We start from the raw sequence: 18,453 nt of genomic DNA, 5'->3' as shown, positions 1-18,453 counted from the left end.
TTGCGCGGGTTGCGCTGACAAGAAGCTTTCTACTGTCACATCAAATACCAAAAGTTAGATTTTTATGTTTTGTGGAGAATGGAAGTGTGCTGTGAATGACTGTTCAGAATATGGTACAGAAGTTGTTAAGACCGGTGTACTGAAGTGTACGTGGCAAATATGGAAGGACACTCGTCCGTATCGTCAGTGTAGATATGAGCCTTTATCGCACCTTCAGTAGAACGATTCCAGTTTTTGTCGTTGTAATTCTGTATCTGTTAAAGTGTTACTGCCCCGTTAATGGTTTTGGATACAATACGTCACGGCTGACTGCGCCTTGCAGGTAAGCATTTTCATAACTTTGTCAATAAAAGGCAGTCTCAGATACTAACGTTATGATTACCAGACGTTGTCTTACGATTTTTATGAACTTGTTGTTAAAATTGTTGCTGTTAACATAAGTTGCAGTACGTTTTGAAATATGTCAACGTTCTTCGTAATATGTATAAACCCATACTTCAAACACATGTTATATTTGTTTGTTAAATGGGCGGAAGTAAATTTTGAAATCACGATGCTGCGTTTACTTAATAATAAAGACACGAACTTTGGTAATTTCTGTCACATCAAATCTGTAGAACGAAACAACTTTATTTTACTTCATGTTTAGAACTGCTTCGAAGCGTAAGAAAGCGGTACAGGGCAAAATGAACGTTGTACCAGATGGAAATTGCAACTTGGTCAAGTCATACATTGACAGTTACGTATCTGACAAAAGCGAAATCAGTGTAGAGATAATGGATTACACACCTCAGAGCAAAGCAGGGTAACAACAGAGAGTTTAAATCGATTTTCGGTGGGTTAATAAAATTTTTAGCCTACGTACCTGTATCTGATTTTGATATTTCATGTTTGCTGTGAATAATCACACACACATTTTATAACAGTCAAAGTCTGTTGTCAAGAAATCTTCAGGGAACATTGGAAAATGAGTATTCTCATGCAGGCTGATTGAAAGTCACTGACACTGCAATCTTTGTTTGTTGCAAAGCAATTGTTCATGCATACCTTTAGTAAAATTTAAATACTAGTTACTGATGCAAAATGGGCTTACAGTAATTTTGAAACTTTTCCTGTATTAAAAGACATAAGCCATTCATCAGTGAGATGCTTTGATGAATACCTCCAAACAGGTGCATCTGTTTACAGTATTCCAATAAGTTTCCTACATTTCATCCTGTAGTACTACACTGCAAATGATTAGTAGTAAGCACATTATAAGAAGCTGTAGGAATGGACCTCAGTTGTGCAGTAAAAATAGTTTAGTCATGCTTTTGGAATTGATTAAAACTTGTAATTTATCATTTATCACATTTAATTTATAATTATTATATCATTATGTTGTTTGGCAACTGAAATTTAGCTCTTTTAGTTGTGCTCTTAGCTATGTGTCTCTACTTCTGTCAAAATTCTGTGGGTCAACCCAATTCACCCACCCTGTTGATTTCTCAGTTTGATGTTCGCAAGTAGTATATTGCCACACAGTTTTCAGGGCATCTTTCATATTGCCATTGATCCTATATTGTACTTTGTTGTTCCTCTTTATTCATTTTTTGTGCTGGATACAGATATAGGAGAAACTAATTTAGAAATAGTATGATAATGTAGGCCTACATCTTTGATAGTTAAAAAAACATGAATCATTTTAAAACTATACTGAACACCTTGTTTCTGTTAAGTTAGTATACAAATACAACCACAAAAAATACTCAGTTAATTTCAAGTGAATTCTTAAAATTACTGTGAAATAGTTGACATTTACCATTAAATCCTTAAACATTTCCGTATGTTTCTCTTCCTGAGGAATTCCTCTAAGCTGTTTATAGACTTTACTTTCTATTTGAATTAAGAACTGTATCTGCATATTTTATTTCTTGGATCAACCAAATATAATGTAATGCTCTCAGGGATGATAGTGTTAAATTTCTTTATAAACCAAGATGAATTAGAAACCTGCCAATTTTCAATGAAGGAATGCTGATAATAATATCAAACAATTACAAGATGCATTTATGAGACAGTAGATGAAGCACTGGGTCAACAAAGTGAAGAAAGGAAATAAAGCCCAGAGTGGTGGACAGAGGACACAGGAAAAAAGACAAAAGTAGAGAAGTAAATGCAAAACATGGGTGAAAACAAGAGACCCAGAGAATAGAAAAAGGTAGGCCTTTGTGAATATAAGGAAGGAGGTTAAAGAAAACTGTTAATAGGAAGAATGAGACAGGGAGGAAGGAGATATGAGAAGGATGTACGGGGGGAAACCTGGAGAAACCTGGAAAACAGTGAAGAATTTAAGAAGAAATGTGAAAGAAGGGACAAATATAATAATTATTGTAATTACAGAATGGGGAAAATCATTTCAACGCACAGCTTGTGAAACAGAGAACCAGTTATAAGGCATAGACCTGGGTTTGGGGAATGAATTTTGTGGAAATATGGGACCAATAATGATTTGATTTGATTTATTATTGTTCCTGTAGATCATACAATTTGTACAGCAAAGCACATCATGATATAGGACAAGTCAGTTTGAAAAATTATGTTAAGATGGTATATGACAAAAGATGACAGTAGTGGCACATAACTCACATAGCAGAATACATATAGGATATATAGACAAATTATAAAAAAAAAAGTGGTGTGTGATGAGAGATGACGGTGGTGCATACAGCACATAGCAGAATACATATAAGAGATACAGACAGAATATGAGTGACAAACAATAATTAAATTATCATACTAAGTAGAAATATCTACAAGTGAATATACAGCTTATTACAAGTAATTAAAATATTGTGGTACATAGTTCACATAGTGAAATACATATATGAGATACAGACAGAATATAGATAAGATACAATAATTAAATTATCTTACTAAGTAGAAACATCTACAACTGAATAAACAGCTTATTGCAAGTAATTAAAATTTTGTTTCAAGAAATTCATGTACGGAATAGAAACAGTGATTTAGTAGCAATTCCTTTAATTTAATTCTCATTATTTTTGGGTTTTTGCTTGTTTTTATGTCTGTTGGTCGGTGGTTGTATATTTTAATGCCCATACATTTAACCCCATTCACATATAACTTTGTGTTGTGGACTATAATTTGTAACTGTGTTTTGTTTCTGGTGTCGTGTGTGGCGGTCTGCATTTCTGTCGAGGGCGTCCAAGTGTTGTACTCTAAAACAAGCTAGTTCCAATATATAGAGGCATGGCAGTGGCAGGATTTTTAGCTGTTGAAATAGTGGTTTACAGTGTGCAGTTCTTTTTTTACATTTCATTATTCTTACTAATTGCTGTTGTAACTTGAAAATTGTGAGAGAATCAGAGCTCTTTCTCCAGAAGATTAGGCCATAGCTCAAGACAGACTGAAACAGGGCATGGTACACCAGCTTCAAGGTATCTACACTGGCTGTGTCTTTTAATGATCGTAATAGATAGCAGGTTTTACTAAGCTTTTGTGACAATGCCTCGATATGTGGTTTCCAATTTAGTGTGTTACTGATGGTAAGTCCAAGAAATTTGGTGCCCTGCCTGTTCGTAATGTTATCTTTGCCGATAACTATAACTGCATTGAAGGGGGTTAGATTTTGTCTAGTATAGAAGTTCATACTTACAGTTTTTTGAGTATTTATGAGTAGTCTATTTGTTTCAAACCATGATTGTAAATGACAAGTAGTTTCATTAACTGCATCTTGCAATGTGTCACCTCTACAGGTTATCAGGATATTTGTGTCGTCTGCATACAGAAAGGAGCTGGCATTTGGTATGTGTTCTGGGAGATCATTTATGAACAATATGAAAAGAACAGGGCCAAGGACAGATCCCCGAGGGACGCCATTTGTTGTATGTAGTATATCTGACCTGCAGTTCCTGAATGTCTCTGATTTTCTTATTTCTACATATTGCTTTCTTTGACTAAGGTAGCTATGGAACAAATTGTGGGCTACACCTTTAATCCCATACTTATGGAGTTTCATAAGCAGCAGCTTGTGGTTGACCATGTCAAAGGCCTTGGACTGATCAAAAAATATACTGACAGCAGGTTGTTTATGGTCAGCGAAACTTTAGCACTTTTCTGGAAATGCATACAGAGCATGTGTGGTGGACTTATTTTTCCGAAATCCGTATTGGGAAGATGTGATTATGGTGTTAGAATTTAAACGTATTTCTAATCTAGTTAACATACAGTATTGAAATATTTTTGAGAAGGCAGATAGTATAGCAATTGGCCTATAGTTTGTCATGTCCGTTTTCTCTCCCTTCTTGTAGAGAGCTATAATTTTAGCAAGTTTTAGCTGATTTGGAAATGTTCACTCTAGAAGTGAGATTTTTATTATATTTGACAGGGGTCCACTGATGTAATTTGAACACTTATGAAGTAAGAAGCAGGGTATTAGATCATGCTCTGCAGAATAAATCTTTTTGACTCTTTTTTTAATAATATCTTCAATTTCATACGGTGTTGTAGGGGATAGGAAAAAGGAGTTCAGAGGAGTATTATTTTTGAGACGAGTGTGCAGTGTTTGGAGAGTTAGTCAGGAGATTTGTGGGAGGAGAGTGAACAGTATTTGAGGAGTTGGTTAGGAGATTTGTGGAAATATCTGAAAAATAGCTGTGGAATTTATTGGCAATTTTATGTGCATTTTCAGTCTTTTGTCCTTCTATATTTAGTGTGATTTTATCCTCTATCCTTAACTTTCTGCCAGTCTGTTCATTTACTATACCCCAGATGGTCTTGCATTTGTTGGAAGACCGCCTAATTGTTTTTATCATTATGAGCTTTTTTAGCCCATTTGATAACTCTCCTGTATGTGTTTTTGTAATTTTATAGTATACCTTGAACTCAAAGCAGAAGTAGGGAGATGTGTGAAAGAAATTGAATGTGGCAAATCTCCTGGACCAGAAAACATACTAGTAGAATTAATGATATATGGACTATGGGTGCCTTCCAGAATGAGATTTTCACTCTGCCTTTTATGTGTGCCTTGTTTTGCAAGTTGTTTAACCCATGCATGTTAAAGGGAGAGAAAATACACAAGGTATGGAGTCTGAGTCATGTTTATAAGAAAGGTAGTAGAAGGTATGTAGAAATTATCAAGGAGTCAATGTTACAAACTCTGTTGGTAGATTCTATGGTCGAGCCTAAAAGGATAAAGAGAATGTTGATGGACGTTGAAGAGCAAAGTGGATTTTGGAAGGAACAATCTGATCATGACAATATTTTTACTTTAAAATAACTAAAGGAAAAGAGACAGGAAAGGAATCTGAGTAGTCATTAACTATCACATTATTTGCGAATGTCAGCAGTAACATGCATGCATGCATGCAGCACATTGCTGTGATCGTGTGATTGTAGTGGCTGTGCAACTGGTTAAGGAAATAGAAATCCTTTTATGCAACTGATTCCTGATTATTTCAGTAATTACAACTACAGTTGCCGCAGATGGATAAAACACTAGCCATTTGATGTTCATAGATCTCGAGAAGGTGAAAGACACTGGGCTGCTGAAGAAACAGCTTCAAGACTTGAGGGGGAGTGTGTGTGGAGAGAGATATGTTAGAAGTATATACAACCTATACACATTTGCAGAGTGTGTTATCAAAATGGGGAATAAAATTTCATCATAGCCTTTTAATATTTCATAAAGATTCAATGAGGGAGGTTTTTTTGTCTGCTGCATTGTTCAAAATATACACGGAGAAAGCCTTTTAGACTTGTGGAGTAGGAAATCTGCATGAATAGGCATGCAGATAACAATGGATCACTGTATGTGTGCCTTATTCTTCACAGATGTTCAGGTTGTGGTCACTAGTGAAAAGGGTGATATCTCCTTTATTCTAAGAAAAGTATTAGAAGAATATGATAGATCAGCATTCAAAGTAAATTTTAAACGGACTACCTATGCAGTGGACATGTAAGAAGCGTAATAGTAGATGATCAGCACATCAAGGCATGTCAAGAATTTAAGTGTTTGGATAGCATCTTGTCAGAGGAAGGAACAAGTAGATGGGAAATACAGCAATTAGTAGTCTATGAGAAAACAGTAATCCAGAAGCTAAACCCTCTTTATGCTAGCATACTTAATAGGTTTCCAGATACATTGACAGGAAAAAAATTGCAATGCCAAAAAATAATTAATGAAGGGTAATGAAATTTCAGGAGTACATTTGTTTAGGTAACATAGTTAAGTGATTAACATACAAGATCACAGGTTAATGTACATGTGAGATAAGATGTTGCAAATGTGAAATGCTGGTACATTAATAACTGGTGCAACTGCCAGAATGTTGAATGCAAGCACGCAAATGTGCGTGCATTGTGTTGTACAGGTGTCAGATGTCAGTTTGTGGGATAGAGTTCCAAGCCTGTTGCACTTAGTTGGTCAATACAGGGATGATTACTGCTGTTTGTGAATGATGCTGGGTTATCGTCCAATGATGTCCCACATGTGCTTAATTGGAAACAGATTTGGTGATAGAGCAGGCCAGGGCAACATGATGACACACTGTACAGCATGTTGGGTTACAACAGGAGTATGTGGGTGGGCATTATTCTGTTGGAAAAGATCCCATGGACTGCTGTTCATGAATGGCAGCACAACAGATCGAATCACCAAATTGACACAAAAATTTGTAGTTAGGCTGTGTGAGATAACAGTAAGAGTACTCCTGCTGCCATACAAACTTGCACCCAGACTATAATTCCAGGTGTAGGTCTAGTGTGTCCAGTGCTGCAACAGATTGATTGAACTGGCCTCCTCCTCAATCAACACACATCCATCACTGGCACGTAGGCTGAACCAGCTCTCATCTGAAAACACTACAGACCTTCATCCCATCCTTCAATGAGTTCTCAGTTGACAGCACTCAAGTCACAAAAGTAGGTGGTTTGAGATAATGGAATGCACATGCAGGGATGTGGCTTCGAGATCCTTGAAGTAACCATTTGTAACAGTTCATCTTGTCACTGTGGTGCCAACTGCTGCTCAGATTGCTGCTGTGGATGCCGTTTGATGCTCTTGAGCCATAAGCCAAACACGATGGTCTTCACTCTTGGTAGTGTCACATGGGTGTCTAGAGCACTGTCTTCTTGCGACCATACATTCTCATGACCACTGCCTTCAGCAACCACATGCAGTGGCTACATTCCTGCCAAGTCTTTGAACTGCAATATTGCTGAAGGAACATCCAGCTTCTTGTAGTCATATTGCACGACCTCATTCAAACTCAATGAGGTGCTGATAATGAGGTCTTAGTCGCCTTAATGGCATTCTTGACTAACATCAACTCACCAAGGCCAATCTCAAAGACAGCTAATGCTCACAACCATTACAATGTGTATTTAAAGCAAACCTGTACTCCCACTCTTAAGGGACTGGTGGTAAATTTGAATAGACATCATCTTTCAGATATAGAAACATGGCTACCTCCTTCAGTTTATGTCACACAATTCGTTCTTGGTGTTGGGATCGTTTTGCTCTCAGTATGTGTGAATGGTTTCAAGAGTGTTCATGAGAGACAAGGGTGTCATCGGGAGTGCCGCAGGGAAGTGTGAAAGGGTAGAGTGAGCAGCTGTTTGTGACAGCTTGCTGGTGACACTGCAATGTATGGGAAGGTATCATTGTTGACTGACTGTAGAAGGATGGAGGATTACTTAGAAAGAATGTCAGTTTGGTGTGATGAATGGCAGCTTGCTCTACATGTAGAAAAATTTAAGTTAATGCAGATTCATAGAAAAGGCTATCCTTAATGTTGGAATAACAATATTAGTGGTACGCTACCTGACAAAGTCACATTAATTAAATAGTAAGGTGTAACACTGCAAAGCAGTTTTAAATAGAACGAGTATATAAGAACAGTAGTAGGGAAGGCAAGTGGTCAGCTTTGGCTTATTGGGAGAGTCTGAGGAAAGTATAAATTATGTACAAAGGAGACCATGTATGGAACACTAGTGCAACCCATTCTCGAGTACTGTTAGAGTGTTTTGGATCACCAAGTAAAATTAAAGGAAGGCATCGAAGCAATAGAGAAGCGTACTGCTAGATTTTTTACCAGTAAATTCGATCAACACACAAGTATTACAGACATTTGCTGTAGGAAAAATGTGACATTCTTTCTGTAAAACATTACTGAGAAAATTTAGAGAACTAGTGTTTTTGGGTGATTGTAGAACAGTTCTACTGCCACCAACATACATTTCACACAAGGATAATGAAGACAAGATAAGAGGAAGTAGAGCTCATTTGGAGGCATATGGATAATCTTTTTCCTCTCATTGCATGTGGAACAGGAAATAAAATGTCTAGTAGTAGTAGTAGTAGTAGTAGTAGTACATTTTACCACCCTCTGCCACATACTGTAAGGTGGCTTTGGAGTATGTATGTAGATGTAAATGTACTTTGTTGAACATCCAAAGCAAGTTGCTAAGCTTTACACCATTTTCAACTATTTTCAAGATTTACAGTAAGTCAGAGTTTACTACCAACATTGTAAATCAGGCCATTAGTATGCAAGATTGACAGCCATGATCACAACATATTTCTTTAGGAGACACCGCCGGCCAGTGTGGCCGAGCGGTTCTAGGTGCTACAGTCTGGAACCATGCAACCGGTAGGGTCGCAGGTTCGAATCCTGCCTCGGGCATGGATGTGTGTGATGTCCTTAGGTTAGTTAGGTTTAGGTAGTTCTAAGTTCTAGGGGACTGATGACCCCATAGTGCTCAGAGCCATGTGAACCATTAGGAGACACCGGAAGTTACTTCTACATCTGTTAATCCCCCATTAATCTCCCCATTTAAGGTAATGTTCTGCATCATTCTTTTCAATCCAGTCATAAATTTCTTTGATACTCCATGTCATGCTACTTTTGTTAATAACCTTTGTTGTGGAACTGAGTCAAATACTATATCTGAAAGACTGCCTTGATCCAGAGCTTTCAGGATGTTATTTGGGAAACGCGCAAGTTAGGTTTTGTGTTACTGGGTGGGGTAAGAAGAAACAAACACAAGAGAACAGTTGCAAGGTAACAGACTAAACGTACTTGTTCTTTAGAATAAATTGAAGAATTAGCTTGCCGTTTGTTTCACCTGTGCCATCCAGTCACATAATTTGTCATCTTCTCAGCTTATTCTTTCCTGGTATTCCTGCTTGCCAAAAGTACTGTGATAAGTATTTCACAGCACATGATAATGGTGATAGGCCTATATCTTATCACATATGACTGTAGCAGTATTTTGTTGGTAGCACATACTATCTAAGGCAAATAATATTTTTCCTAAGAATGAAAGTGAACATCAAATCCAAATGAACATGTTATAATTTTCACCACACCGTAGCCCGCATCTCGTGGTCGTGCGGTAGCGTTCCCGCTTCCCACGCCCGGGTTCCCGGGTTCGATTCCCGGCGGGGTCAGGGATTTTCTCTGCCTCGTGATGGCTGGGTGTTGTGTGATGTCCTTAGGTTAGTTAGGTTTAAGTAGTTCTAAGTTCTAGGGGACTGATGACCATAGATGTTAAGTCCCATAGTGCTCAGAGCCATCACCACACCGTAACTCCACAGTAAGTTATTGTCTTGAATAATAAACCTCACTTGATTTGTGTATATCATATACTACCTCAGTAACAATTTGTTGATATCATATTTGGAACTTGGGGCAAATTGCATTAAATTACATCAGAACAGATGTTTAAAAACAAATACTGATTTAATTCTTATTATATTTGGAACATAAATTACAGATACTAATGTAACTGTTGTCTATGATTATTTGTTACTAGTAATGAGGCACGAGAATATTATTTCTAACTCTCACTGCTATTTGGTCCAAACAACCAATACCATAAATTTTAATGTGGCCTTGACTCCGTTATTTCTGATATTTATCAATGCTGGTAGAAAATACTCAACCTGTCTACGTTATCAACGTAATTGGTCTGTGATGGTGAAACACTATGTGTCATATTAAAAATCGCCTTCTTTAATTGTACCAGTACAGATCTCCATAGGAATTATTTATGCTGAAGGTGTGCTATGTTAGTGGGTGACTGTTGTACTAGACTTGTTCGTGTAAGTGAGACTTTAGATGCTGACGTGTATTTTCCACACTGCTCATTGGAATTCCATGAATGCCAGTTCTCAGTCTTTTAAAATTTCTTGTTTCGTGGATGGACTGCTTGAGTCCTATCCATCCAAGCAACAGAGTTCTTATAGATCCTCAAACAGAATAAAACTAAAATACAGCAACTGGGCACCACTGTAATCAATATCATTTGGTGGTCTGAAGGAGAGAAGATAGTTTTGAGAAATCCTCCTTGTTACAGTGAAACTGGTTAGAAGATATCATGTAATACTCAAATAGTGCTACAGGTGAGAAAACTGCAAAATCACTGTCATAAAGGAAACTGGATGACACTCTTATCATTTTTAAACTGTGCAACACACTCAGCCTCTGGTAGGAGGCTGTGACATGGCTGCAAGATCACAGACATGATGTGAAAGAGTTACCCTGCTAACTGATGAAAAAGTTGAGTTTTTGGCCTTAAAAAATAGCTTTGCTAATCAATCAGAATAATGTTAATGGAAGGGTGTTTGTTTGTTTGGGCGTGCGTTTTCTCATTTTATGAAGGTCAGTTCCTTTACATGTTCAGAATCCTTTTTAGCACAGAAACAAAACTGCCATTTAGTTGTTTCTGCATTTTGTTTTTTTTATTCCAGGGTAGCAACCATCTTTTCGTGAACTGAAAATTGTTGAATGCCATGGAGGCCTGATTGCTCGTCTTTCACATTGAGGAGTCACTTATGGACTTCATAACAGAACCTTTTGAAAATTTCTACGATGTGTTTGAGGATATTGGAAAGTAAGTTTTCTGTGTAATCTTACATCTTGCACCTAGTAACATTCATTTACTTTGACATACAAATACTAGATTTCTATGAAGTCTCCTTCAGTACAGATTTGTGGATATACAAATAAAAAAAAGACAGAATAGGTCTTTTTTTAAGTTACTTCTATACCTTCCTTTCCTAAGTAACTAATGAAATATTGACATGAAATTTGTTATCGAACATATGATACATGACCGAACATTTCATTATGGAAATCATCTTCACGAAGCAAAAATTTAACAGTGAGGACAGCTTTTGATTGCCTGCAATGTATCTCCCTGCTCTTGATCTGATAACAGATTTTCTGAAGCATATGTTGTTATGCCTGAGAAAAGATGTGAACAAACACAGTTGTGCCAAACATGTGTGACACTCGTTATCATTGATTGCAGGTGCTTTGATGATAGAACATCATGATAGACAATCATTGTCACACAACAAAATATTCTCATACTGTGAGACTGTGTAACAGGTCCCCCCCAATGTAATTACCTTTGATGTATTCATTTCCCAACACCACAAATAGTTTTCCACAACTATTTTTACGTCTCAGGTCTTTATTTGTTGATCTGCCTGGGTTTATTTAGTTTGTTTCCATTTAGCAAGTGTCTTTTAGGTTTATTTCCAGTGTTATCATGCAGTGCTTAATCCCCACACCCCCAAGCAAAGTGTACCACCTGTCACTACTAGTCATTTCCATTCCTATTCCAGTCTCAAATGGAGCAAGGGAAAAACAACTCAGTATGCCTCCGTATGAGTTCTAATTTCTCTTATCTTGTGTAAAACATAGTACCATATAATGTTTATGGAATGCAGCCTCATCAGTCAAAATCACCTGCCCCCAACCCCACAAGTGAAATGTCATAATCAAAAAATTTCTTTTCCTCATGTACCACCCCTCTTTTCACAATGATCTCCATGTCTTTGGAGTACAACAATCCATATCCCCCAGAAAAAAATTCCTTGGGAAAGTTGCCCCTGAATTATCTCTGCTCTGAATTCAGTTATGCACTCCCAATTCTTTGCACCCTATCTTCCAAATTGAAATTATTACTCTCTAATAACTGGAAGACCACTCCAAAGACCATTTCTTAAAGTTATCTAATTTTCTGTCATTTATCTCCTGTCTCAGAAAATGACTGCCCAACAGGATGTATCCTACCCCAATGAAACCTCCTTGTCAACCTCACGTACAACCTGAGCCAGTCTTGCTGACCTCTTCCATCTGCAAAGTCCTCCAAAATGCTCTCCCAACATCACACAAATCCCAGAATCCAAACAAGCCCAGTAGTCTGTTGTCAAACTACTAACCAAGAACTTCAGTCCCACAGAGGATTCAGTCACTGTCAATGACATGCCCAAATTCAATCATGTTGGACTAATCAAACGTCTACTATCACCTAACCCGTATATTGGAAACACGTAATTGCAATAATTTCTTTGACAAAACCTGACTAACAGCTAACGTTGAACCTTGACTCTCCCATTTCTTACCTCCCCTTCCCTTCCCCCCTCCCTCCCCCCCCCCCCCTGCCATCCACTCTACCAGTTACTTTCCAGGAATACCTTACTTGCAGCCTGGCCACATGTCTCTTCAAAAGAACACAAACCCACAAACTTTCTTGTGGACAAAATAGAAGCTGTCCAAAATCTTAACTCAGACACCGATTTGATCATTCTCCCAGCAGAGAATTACCCATCACTATTGTGATGAACAGCACCGATTACGTGACGGTAGGTATTTGCAAACTGACTCTCCATTTACAAGCCCTGCCACAATGATCCTTTCAAGAAAACCAGTCCTTACCAGTCCTTTCTAGTCCCGTCACAGAACGTCTGCCCAAGCCCATCTCTCTTCCCCTCTCCACCATCCCTCGGCATACCCATCATGTATAACATTCCTAAAATCCATAAACCTAGACACCCTGTATCCCCCATTGTAGCTTGTTACTTTGTTATCACGAAAACTGTCTCGACAAGTTTACCAGCACCTCCAACCCACTAAATATGAGTACATCCTAATTTCACATATCGAGAACACAAACCATTTCCCTCATTGCCTCTCCCTCACTCTCACTCCCTTTCCACCTGGATTCTTTTTTGTCACTGCCATTGTAACTTCCTCATAACACAACATCCCCATATCCAGTGCTTTGCTGTCATTGAACATTACTTCTTGCAGTATCCTGCTGGCTCCAGACACACCTGACTAGCTATGTTGTTACCTATAACTATTTCTCCTTTGATGAGAAAGTATGTAAAAATCTGTGACATGGCAATGGGCAGCCGTATGGCACCCTCTTGCGTCAACCTGTTTATGGGCTGTCTAGAGGAAGCTTTCCTAGCTACTCAATATCTTAAACCCTTTATCTGGTTCAGGTTCATTTCTGACATAAGGGACAAGATACTCTATCCTCAATCCTTCATAATGTCAACATGTTCTCTGTCCATTTCACCAGATCTTCTTTGACTCAGTGTACTACATTCCTAGAAGTTGACCTCCAACTTTCAGATAGCCTTATGAAAATCTCCATCCATGTAAACCCCACCAATTATCAACAGTATCTCCACTATGTCAGATGTCATCCGTTTCGCATTAAAACATCCCTCGTAAAAAGTCTAGCCAAACATGGACAGAACATCTGCAGTGCCAAGTAGTCCATCGCACATATGTTGTGATAGTCTTCAAAAACTCCAAATTTAGTCCACAAACAGATCTCCTGTACCATAACATTTGCCCCTAGTTCTCCAACCATCCTCACAAACCAGATGTGGAGGACAACTCCCAAGGCTGAACAGCAGCAACATGTATTTTGCCATGACTTCTACCACTTTTCATTGTACCCTGAAGTGAAGAGCACCCTTACCATAATTCTCCTCACCTCCCCCAAAGTCTAATTCTGTGGAATATCCAGGTTCTTCCATGTGCCACGCCTGCACACAACCCCTTGCTACATGTAGTATATCCCTGTGGAAGACCATGTTGCAAGACCTGTTCTCCGCACTCACCAAGAACATCCTACTCTAGTCCTCTCATACCAAATCTGCTGTATCTCAAGCACCACCACTAATCAAGGCAGTCCGTGGAAAAATGTGGCACTGAGCACAACATGCTCTATTTAAATGTCTGCTACACAATTTGTGCCATCTAGATGCCATCCCCCTACTCCCTCCCTCCTGCAGCTGTCCCACAATACCAGCTTTTATTTTCCGAATTACTTAGGTGGGAAATGTCTCAATTTTCAGTAACTCTGGTGCCATGTCGATCTTCATCCTTATCCTCATGACATCCACTTTTCTCTGTGAATCTACTCCCACAGAATAAATTCTGCTGTCTTTCTCTTCAGCCGGCCATAGTGGCCGAGCGGTTACAGGCGCTACAGTCTGGAACCGCACGACCGCAGGTTCGAATCCTGCCTCGGGCATGGATGTGTGTGATGTCCTTAGGTTAGTTAGGTTTAAGTAGTTCTAAGTTCTAGGGGACTTATGACCACAGCAGTTGAGTCCCATAGTGCTCAGAGCCATTTTGTCTTTCTCTTCCACTGTCGTATAAACCCCCCCCCCCCCCCCCCCCAGCCCACTCCTTCACATCATCGTGTGCTGCACACATCTTCCTCTTTCTCTACCAGGGCAAGTACACTAGTGTCATGTACCTTATCCATTTTCTTGCTGCCTCTTGCTCCCAGACATCAGCTTCCCCTCGTGCCCCTCCAACTCTCTCTTCCCTTAACCACCTCCTCCCATTCTACCCAATGCAAGCATTCACACCGTGCCTGTGACAAATGTAGGAATACCTGAAAAATATGCTTGCAGTTGACACTTTGAGACATTAGAAGAAATGAGACAAAAATGCACCCACGGATGAAGTTTTAAATGAATAAAACTAAATGCTTGGGATGAAATAAATACGCATTTTTAGTAGGTACAACACAAATGTAGAAGTATACACTCCTTATTTTTTATTATTTTTGTCTTTGCTGTCTGTTTAATTAGCGTAATGTTGTGGAATTTCCTTAGCACATTTCATCTTCCATTGTATTTTTAAACTGTGTTTTTAGTTTTTTCTTATCCTAAAATCTACAACTGATGTTAGACTTCTGATGTATGAATTGATACTATTTAAGTATAAGTACCATTGTTTTGTGTTCTGATAAACTTACAGCTGTGTACATGTGTTCTTCCTTAGAGGCCAATTTGCAGTGGTGCGACGCTGTCAAGAGAGGTCAACAGGACGGCAGTTTGCTGCCAAGTTCGTCAGAAAACGTCGAGTATGTCGAGGAGTATCCCAGGAAGACATACGACGTGAAGTGCACCTCTTGCGTCGCCTGGCTGGCCATCCACACCTTGTGACATTGCACCAAGCTTTTGACAGTCCTCGACATGCGGTCCTGGTTCTTGAGATGTAAGCATGAATATTCAAAAAAACCAACTACAGAAGTCAAAAATTCAAAGCTGCATTTATTTCTGTAACAAAAATATTTGTCAGTGGTATCACTTGTGTGTGCATGCATGAGAAAATTTATAAAAGAACTACTTGGAACAAATATTTAAGACATGCTATACACATTGTAGAAAGTTAAGTTTTATTTTGTCCTATCCATGCTGAGAGAAGATAATTGGTCCTTGACATTGAGCTTGCAGGACTCTGCAGAGTTCTTAATGACATTGCTGCCTGATGACTCTGGCTTAAAAAGAATCAGAGAAACCTAGAACACCTAAGGAAAAATATGAAAGACTACAAGAAAATTACAGTGCAGAATTTCTTTTTATTTAACAGGAAGTGTGCATGTCCATCAAACATTTGAAACAGTGAAAAATGTGATAAATAGGTGGGATAAAAATAGAAATCTTTCAGGATATAAAGAAATAAGGAATAAAATCATGAGGAAAGAAATCACTCCCTACATGACAAAAATTGAAAGCAACATCTTACCCCATGAACATGGAAAATGTGAGAAGCTGTAATTCCAAGGAAACAGGAAGACTGAGACTGAACACAGCTAAAGTCATAATGGCATATATGCTTACTGAACATACTGGGCAAAATTCAAGAAAAGTTATTATTCACACACTTGACAAAAGCAAGCTCGTGAAAGTGTCTGTTGTAGCTTCATGGACTACTGCAAAGACTGAACACTGAAGTGATCCATTCCTTATACCCATCTGCAGAAGAATAAGTATAACAAAAGGTTAACCATAGGATTCTACTCATGAACCAACCTTCCGAGATATAAGTAAGGTGTTGCATCTGTAAAGATTTAAACAAAGAGCACCAGTTTTTAAGGCTTCATAGACAGCGTCTTAATTACAGTTGCAGGGTACTTAAGAATTGAATATTAGTAATCTGGCATTAAATATAGTAAGTAATGCTTTGAGAATAAACTAAAAGTAGCTACTAACGAAACTACATATGTCTTGCTGAAGAGAAGGTTTTCCAAAACACAGAAAATTCGCATTACAAATGAACAAAGAAATTGTCTCTTGCATGAGATTGTGCCAATACCTTGACATTATTCTGAACAAGAAACAAAAATTTCAGGTCCTTACATGAGAAAGTGAGAAAGGAACTAAAATAATGAAAACATTGCAAATGTCCGTGTAAAAAACTTCTGGCTAAAACTGAAATATCATGAGGCATAATTTTCGACTTTTGTCCCTTTTGGAGCATGCACATCTGAAAAAGTAAAAACTGATAGAACCCATATCGCCCCAGTATTGAATAAAAAGAGAGTGCTGCTGCAAGTTGGTTATACAGTATGTTTGGAAAGTCACTGTAAATTGGACTGTGGACCGTGGATGCAGATTATGTTGGAAGTTCGAAACAAAGTTGGAAGAATTCTTTTTTTTTTTTGTAGATACATAAATGTTTTTTAAATTAATTTTGCATTTGCTTGACATTTAACTTTTTGGTCCAGTAGATGAAAGCTACTGAAGGAATGCAATGTGTAGTGTTTGTAAGTTCAAAATGTTTTTAAATTACGGTGCTTTCAACTGAGAAATGTAGTTTTCTTGTTGTACATGCGTTTCAACATTGCAATAAACATCAGATTTAGTGCAAGAGATGTTTGCTGAAAGATTCTTAGAAACAGTTGTATCTTATTGCTGTTCAGTCAGTCATCTTATTGAGAAATTTTGAGAGACAGACTCAGTGTTAAATGACAAATGAACTGAAAGACCACCTAAACCAAATGAACAGATGTTGATGGATATTATTGACTATATGCAGCGGAGCCCGGCAAAATCATGTGCATGTTGGCACAAGATAAAGATGTTGAGCTTACAAGCACACATAAAGCAGTTAGGCAAACATTGAAATTGTTCCCTTTGAAAGTGATAGCCATGCAAGAATTGCAAGATGCCAATAATGAAAAGAAAATTGGTTACTGCAGATGGTTTACATCTTTTACTGAGAGAAATACCATTAATATTATTTAGTATTCTTTATGTGATCTTCTGTGCAGTTGAACCCTGATTTTACTGGTCAGGCAATCTTAACACAAAATTATGGTCAATGAAGAAATGCCATTTCATAATCAGAAAATTGGAGAATGGATAGCATTATCCAAATGGTGCAATATTGGACCTGTATTTTGTGAAGAAACTGTGGGCAGCGACATTACCGTTTATTGATTCAAGTTTCATTGGCCAACTAGTGGAAAATGAAATCAACTACTCATGGTTTCATCAAGATTCCACTACTGTGCGCACAACTACTGCTATGTGTCTTCTGGAAGAGGTTTTTGCAGAACATGTCATCTCAAAAAAACCTATGGCCCCTTCACTCCCTGGGCTTTACTCCACCAGAAATCTGTAGTATGTAGCAATCTCCCATGCACAGTTTGTGATTGAAAACATGAAATAACTGTTTACATAAGAAGTGTCAGATCTACTGAAGGTGTTTTCCAATAAAATTCAGCTGCTCAAACCTATGAATCCATCCACAGATGTCATTTCCAACATATGTTGTAACTGCACAGTAACTTTCTGTTCATACTGTGCCATGCAGGACAATATGAATTAAAATTCTGCTGAGAATGCTTGCATTAAACCTGTAGCCTTATATGCCCTTAAGAATGCAGCAGCTTACTGTTTAAATAAAGGGAACCAAAAGAAAGTAGATAACATCTTTGGTAAGTTGGTAACATCAAAAGCTGATATTTATAAATGCTTGACAAAGAAATGGCAGCAGACATAAGAATGAAGACCCCATTAGCACCAGTCAAATATACAAGAAAGTCAGACCACATTAATCTGACAAAAAGCTTGATACACTTTCTGTCTGAACATGATTCCTTCTCCTTTTACACTGTCTGGTCACACTAGTGTGCCCACCTGTCAGAAGCCTAAATGATCATCTTTTGGAGTGCAGACCTCTGCAAGATGTGTAGGGAGAGTGTCAGTGAGGTTCTGGAAGGTACCAAAAGGAATGTGAAGCCATGCTGACTCCAGTGCCATGGCCAGCTGTGCTGAGTTTCTTGGCTGGGGTTCCGTAATGTGAACAGCCTGACTGAGGTGGTTCCACACTT

General features: G+C 38.2%; 1 protein-coding gene across 1 annotated transcript in view; it reads left to right on the top strand.

The window, feature by feature from the left end:
* The first annotated feature begins 11 nt into the window (after positions 1–11).
* LOC124788907 (death-associated protein kinase 3-like) overlaps positions 12–18,453 on the top strand; it is a 96,386-nt gene continuing 77,944 nt past the window's right edge. The window contains exons 1-3 of the mRNA XM_047256190.1: positions 12–322; positions 10,757–10,899; positions 15,114–15,329. Coding sequence (XP_047112146.1) covers positions 10,841–10,899; positions 15,114–15,329 — 275 coding nt within the window. The 5' untranslated portion in view covers positions 12–322; positions 10,757–10,840. The remainder of the gene's footprint in view (positions 323–10,756; positions 10,900–15,113; positions 15,330–18,453) is intronic.

Source organism: Schistocerca piceifrons, chromosome 3, assembly GCF_021461385.2.
Source record: "Schistocerca piceifrons isolate TAMUIC-IGC-003096 chromosome 3, iqSchPice1.1, whole genome shotgun sequence".
NCBI classification, from domain to species: Eukaryota; Metazoa; Arthropoda; class Insecta; order Orthoptera; family Acrididae; genus Schistocerca; species Schistocerca piceifrons.
This window is presented reverse-complemented; position numbering and strand designations above follow the sequence as displayed.